Here is a 6,662-nt window from a genome sequence, read left to right on the forward strand (position 1 = left end):
ATGGAAGGAGCTTACCAGAAATGCTGGGCCACTGCTGTTACCCTGCCTCCTCATTCCAACTGCTGCTGAGCAGATGTAGAAAAACGGTTTTCCCTCGCTATCTAGGATGTACATTACTTTATAGATTGTACTAAAATAGAAATTCTCTGATGATCAGAGAACTGAATGTTTGAAGGTGTGTATGTGCATATGAGTGTGTGTATATGCATATGCAATTGTGTGTGTGTCTCCCTATGTGTTAGAAAAAGGGAGACAGAAATATTTGAATATATCAGATAGAAATTACACTGAATATATCTTTTCAAATTCTATAGAAAATAAAAATATTTGCTCAACTTTTGAAATTTAATTGATTTCATATGAATTCACACTTTTTTTCCATATATGGCTGAGTTTGGTATTGAAATATGGATGAATCCATTTCTCCTGAGAACCTGCCTTCAAAGTGAAGGGGCTGCATAAAATATAGATGACAATTGAACCACAGAGAAAGGAGCTCCCATATTTCACACAAAATATGCTCTCCATGAATACTAGGTTTGCCTTCCGATGTACAAGGTCACAGTCCTACATATGAGAAGAAATGTTAAATGTGAGCCTTGTGACAACGTTCTTCCTCACGGGACTTCCCCATGCTCCAGCGCTGGACACCATGCTCTTTGGCATCTTCCTGGTCATTTACATTCTCACTGTGCTGGGGAACCTCCTCATCCTGCTGGTGATCAGGGTGGATTCCCACCTCCACACCCCCATGTACTACTTCCTCACCAACCTGTCCTTCATTGACATATGGTTCTCCACTGTCACAGTGCCCAAAATGCTGATGACCCTGGCCACCCCAGGCGGTGGGGCCATCTCCTTCCATAGCTGTGTGGCCCAGCTCTATTCCTTCCACTTCCTGGGGAGCACCGAGTGTTTCCTCTACACTGTCATGTCCTATGATCGCTACCTGGCCATCAGTTACCCGCTCAGGTACTCCAGCATGATGAGGGGGAGAGTGTGTGCCCTCCTGGCCGCGGGCACCTGGCTCAGTGGCTCCTTGCACTCTGCGGTCCAGACCACCCTGACGTTCCGCTTGCCCTACTGTGGGTCCAACCAGGTCCAGCATTACTTCTGTGATGCTCCACCCATCCTCAAGCTGGCCTGTGCGGACACCTCAGCCAATGAGATGGTCATCTTTGTGAACATTGGGGTGGTGGCCTCGGGCTGCTTTCTGCTGATAGTGCTGTCCTATGTGTCCATTGTCTGCTCCATCCTGAGGATCCGCACCTCAGAGGGCAGACACAGAGCCTTTCAGACCTGCGCCTCCCACTGCATCGTGGTCCTTTGTTTTTTCGGCCCTGGTCTTTTCATCTACCTGAGACCTGGCTCCAAAGATGCTTTGGACGGAATTGTGGCTGTCTTCTACACTGTGCTGACACCTCTTCTCAACCCTGTTGTGTACACCCTGAGGAACAAGGAGGTGAAGAAAGCTCTGTCAAAGCTGAAAAATGGATCAGTGTTTATTCATAATAAATAATCAAGTAAGGCCCAAATGCATGAACATAACACTTGGAAGAAGAATTTCTGATATCTAATCTTAATTTTTAAGGAATACTAATAAATTTTCTATTTTTTCTTGTGTAATGTATGTGAGTCCCAGTTAAAACACCCATCAAATGATGACAATCTAAGAAGGATAAATTTTCCATGAAGTAAATCATTAAATCATTGCTTAATTTTCCATAAAGTAAATCATTAGAAAGGGAGTTTATTTTTACCATGTAATTATTTTGCAGAATTGCTATGTAGTATAATATTATTATATTTCATTTTATCTCATTTAAGTAAATGCTTTAAAGTCTTTCTATTCATATTTTAAACTTCCTATATTGAAAAAAATCATTCTTAATATTTATAATTGACCATATACAATAGTGTATATATGATGTAATTTTTGCTTTAGAAAATACTAGACAAGAGGTGCAGTGGCACACACCTGTAATCCCAGCAGCTCTCAGGAGGCTGAGTCTGGAGGATCAGGAGTTCAAAGCCAGACTCAGCAACAGCAAGGCACTAAGCAACTCAGTGAGACCCTGTGTCTAAATAAAATACAAAATAGGATTGGGGATTTTGTTCAGTAGTTGAGTGCCCCTGAGTTCAATCCCTGGTACTTCCCAAAAAAGAAAATACCAGGCAAGTGGAGCATAGAGGCACATACGTGTAATCCTTGCAGCTCGGCATGGTGGGGCAGGAGAATTGCAAGTTTAAAGCCAGCCTCAGCAACTTAGTGAGACACTAAGCAACTCAGCAGAACCCTGTCTCTAAATAAAATATACGTTTAAAAAAAAAAAAGCTGAGGATGTAGGTCAGTGGTTGAGTGTCCCTGGGTTCAATTCCTGGTACTAAAAGAAAAAAAATACTGAACAAACAATGTTTGATTCCCACAAAGAATGTCTTTATTCACTTTTTTAAGCTAATGAAAAACTGTTTAATGTTTTACTTTGGCTTCCAAGATTTTTGAGAGTGAACATTCATCCATTTATGCACCATATGCATTGCATATATTGTACTAGTCATAGACAACAACTATTGAGATTTTTCTTTAATATTTATATAACTCCTGATATTTTATCTTAAATGAAATGTGTCTATTTCAATAATCTTAAAATTATTTTTGAAAAAAAAGGAACAAATATCAAACATACTAAAAGTGAGTAAATAAATACTAAAAACTATACAATCAAAAATATTGACAGCATACCTCAATTTATATGAAATTACAAGGCAATACTCCCCATGTAATTATACTATGTCTATAAATCACGTTTGCTTGACTTTAAGTATAAAATAGACTTTAGATAATATTTGGGGAGATGACATTTGTGTAATGAACCTCACAGTCCTTCAAATATATGCATATATTGAAAATGTAAATCAATTTGTCTATAAATAAATGCTTTATTTAAATGTCACATGTACCCTATTAATGCAATACACTCCAACTTTCCCTAGCAGACCAAGAAGAGAAAGTTGGTAAGCTAGTACTGAAGAGCATCTCTCACATTCCTTGGATTTATACCAGGTGCATCTCAGAGATGTTTGAGCAAGAACACACCCACTGTGCCAGCTTTCCATAACTGCATCTACATAAGTTGTGAAGTTGTGATGAAAAAAATAATACTGACTGTAGTAGCTTGACCTACATATTATGAAACAGTTATATATATACAAGGCTAATAAATGGTTTTTATTCCAGTAAAACAGATTGGCAAGAACCTACTATATAATCCAATTTGTTTTGCAAAGGAGAAAACTGATAGGCAGCTAAGTCAAAATCACTTAGGCATTGGACTCACGTTGTTTTTCCTCTAATCACTGGTAAATCACACTATTTTATGTAATTTATAATTAACAAAGTATTCTGGGACATTTATTGGGTAGTAAGGCACATGATAAACATTAGATACACAAAAGAGCAGCAAAATCTGTATTCACCAAGGCCAGTGCAGGGTACATTGTAGTAAGTGCCCAAAGAGATTCATTATATTTTGTACATTGAAATTATGCTGGCAGTTTCACATGTTATAATAACATGTATTTCACAATGCCATGTTGAAGTTAATTTAAATTTTTAATGATAATAATCTAATATAAATATCCATGTTATTTTTTCATTGAAAAGCTTACGAAGACAATGGTAGGAATACATAAATTTACAAAAATTACTATAGAGTTCTTGCCTACTTTACCCAGTTTCCTCCAATGGTAAAAAATTGTAAAATCACAACTTTATTTATTGATTGATATTAACATAATCCACAGATCTCATTCAGAGAGGAAATTTAAAATAACTATGATTAACGTTAAGAACTCTAATAGAAAAAAATAAGGCAACATGAAAGAACAGATGAGTATTAACATATATGGAAACTTGATATTATAATCAAAAGGAGATGCTACAATCAAAAACCATACAAAACCAGTGTAGTGTCATACACCTGTAATTCCAGCTTCTCAGGAGACAGAAGCAGGAGGATCACAAGTTCAAGATGAACCTTGGTAACTTAGCAAGACCTTTTCTCAAAAATAAAAAATGCTGAGGATGTGGCTTAGTCATAGAGTGCACTGTTTTCAGTCCCTAGTACTGAAAACAAAGCAAAACAAATAACTCACTATAATGAAAAAGAAGAGCGGCCTCGTAGACTTGAAATCTATCCAATTCATCAACAATTAACTCTCAGATAAGTTTAAAGTCATGGCAGCTGGGTAGGAGTAGACCTATAATAGTAAAGAATCCTTATGGTCTACCAGGAACATTTTTGAACACAAGAGATGGCACACCAGCCATCCCAGCATCACAAACTTTATTTTTTCAACACAAATAGAACTCCTTTGTTCTTAAAACATAAATGGAATTTTAGTTACATAAAATGTATAAGAACACAAAATTACCAAAACATTTAAACATTTACCCATAACAATTTTTTTGTATTTCTTAAAAAATATATATACAAATGCAGAATGAAAACCAAATAATTCATAACACACTTCATGGCCAACAAATGAACAAATATTCAGAACTTTATTATCTTCCTTGAAAAAAAAATGTTCTTTAGAAGTTTTTATTTATTTTTTATTCTTTATGCTCTATGACAGTAGAGCATATTTGAAACAGCATGATACAGTGACTCAGCCACATCAATATTTATAGCAACTCAATTCACAATAGCTAAGCTGTGGAACTAACCTAGGTACCCTTCAACAGATGAACAGGTAAAGAAATGTGGTACATATATACAATGGAATATTACTCAGCCATAAAAATAATGATTGCCAGAAAAATGGATGGATCTGGACACAATTATGCTAAGCTAAATAAGCCTGCATTGCACTCTTAATGCTGAGTGAACTCTGTATGGGCTCTGTCAGTAAAGTCTGATGACAATGCATCAGCCTTCCTGTTATGGTGGTTTCCTTCTGTGTTGACTCTTGAAGTTTTGCCCGCTGTGAATGTTCGCGCACACTTCACTAATACTTTGGAATACTCTAGACCTGTTAGAGGAATAACAAAGCCTCAAGTTTTGCTCATTAATATTTCATTTCAGAAGACTCTCTGTCTTCTCTTTAGATGCTATCATCAGGATGTCTGACCACACCAGATGGTAATTGTCCAAATCTCAATAATATTTTCAAAATTTCATTGGGCTTTGCACTGCTTCTGACAATTGTGAATGAATTGGACACATAATATGACAGTGAACCATTAGGGCCTCACAGATGTTCTTTTTGGTCTAATAGTCATGCAACCAGGTTGCTTTTGGTAGTATGGTTATCGAAAATCAGAAAATAAGTACCATAATATAAAAATGTTTTTCCAAAGATAACTTTAAAAAGGGGAATAGTAACACTCATTTTGAAAGGTTCTATTCTAAAAAGGATAAGGACAAGATATACTTTGTTTCAACAATTTTGCCCATTGTAAGGAAAGCTGAGTCCCACTGTAAATGTTTGAATCAACATTTTAATGTTGTTTTAAGCAGTTCACTTAATGCTCTCTTCCCCCAGCAACAGGGGCAAAGTAGAAAGTCACCTTCTTTTGTAGCTGGTTGGGTGAAGATCCTGACCAATATGTATGCATAGTCTGAACCCTGAGATTATTAAGAAATAAAAACAAAAGTAAAATGCTTGGTTTTTGTTTTCTTATGCCTGAATTTTCTCATAAGAGTTAAAAAATTCAAAATATAGTGCTATTGCCCTGGGAAACGAGCTCTATAAATTTCCAACATATCCTAAAACACATGAACTATATAGTATTCGTATTCTACATGTGAAATATTGTAAATTATATCATTGGAGCTTGCCTTTGTTTTTTTATGTGTAATTCTATTCACTTTCAATTGTTGATTCACTTCACCTAGTCTGTATTGGATATTGTAGGGTTTAGTATGGTACCTCACATATACTTTATAACACTTTAAAATCCATCTATTTATTTCTCTACACCTATGAAACATAAATATTGTCTTAAAGTTCTATGTCTTCCATGCATGAAGTTTGGTAATCAATTTATTAAAATGGTAGAGTTATTGCATTGATTAATTATTGACAATAGGACTGATCTGACAAAGTATCATCCTATAAACATCACTATAAACATCACCCTGTTCCTTCAGGATTTGAGCCAGATTCTTCATTCCTTATAATTTAAATACCTTTTTTAAAAATTTTTCCCTTTTGAAAATAGTACAGGTAGTTCTGAGAGCATAATAATGACATAATGAAGTATTTACGATGAGGTTGTCCTAATTATTATTTGATAATGAAAGGATTCCTTGCTGAACCAAGAAAATCGTAGCTTATTTTCTTTATTCTCCAGAGCTGTTGTTAATGTTTTGTGTCATCCTACCTGCCCCGTCTTTTTCTGCTTATCTCTTCTCTTCTCAACCACTCATTAATCACAGCTTGAGGGAGCCAACTGCATGAAGAAGACATGGCTGAGGAAGGAACACAGGCAGAGCCTTAGACTTTCTTTCATTAGGCTAGTCATATAGTCATGGTGCTTATGGGAAGTAGCAGAGCTGAAGAAGAGGAAAACTACTGTTAATCTGTAAGATCAGACAGAGTTTGATGAAATAGCCTTATATCCAAAGGCAAGTCTCTAAAAAATGTAAAATTATGGG

At 36.0% G+C, this 6,662-nt stretch overlaps 1 protein-coding gene across 1 annotated transcript; it reads left to right on the forward strand.

Annotated features, from left to right (window-relative positions):
* Nucleotides 1-583: 583 nt before the first annotated feature.
* LOC124088928 (olfactory receptor 10G7) lies at nt 584-1,519 on the forward strand. The gene has a single exon (XM_046438752.1). The coding sequence runs from the start codon at nt 584-586 to the stop codon at nt 1,517-1,519; it is 936 nt and encodes a 311-aa protein (XP_046294708.1).
* Nucleotides 1,520-6,662: the final 5,143 nt, after the last annotated feature.

Source organism: Marmota monax, unplaced genomic scaffold (genome assembly GCF_021218885.2).
Source record: "Marmota monax isolate L192 unplaced genomic scaffold, Marmota_monax_Labrador192_F-V1.1 WCK01_AAM20220418_F8-fsc00081, whole genome shotgun sequence".
In the NCBI taxonomy this organism is placed as follows: Eukaryota; Metazoa; Chordata; class Mammalia; order Rodentia; family Sciuridae; genus Marmota; species Marmota monax.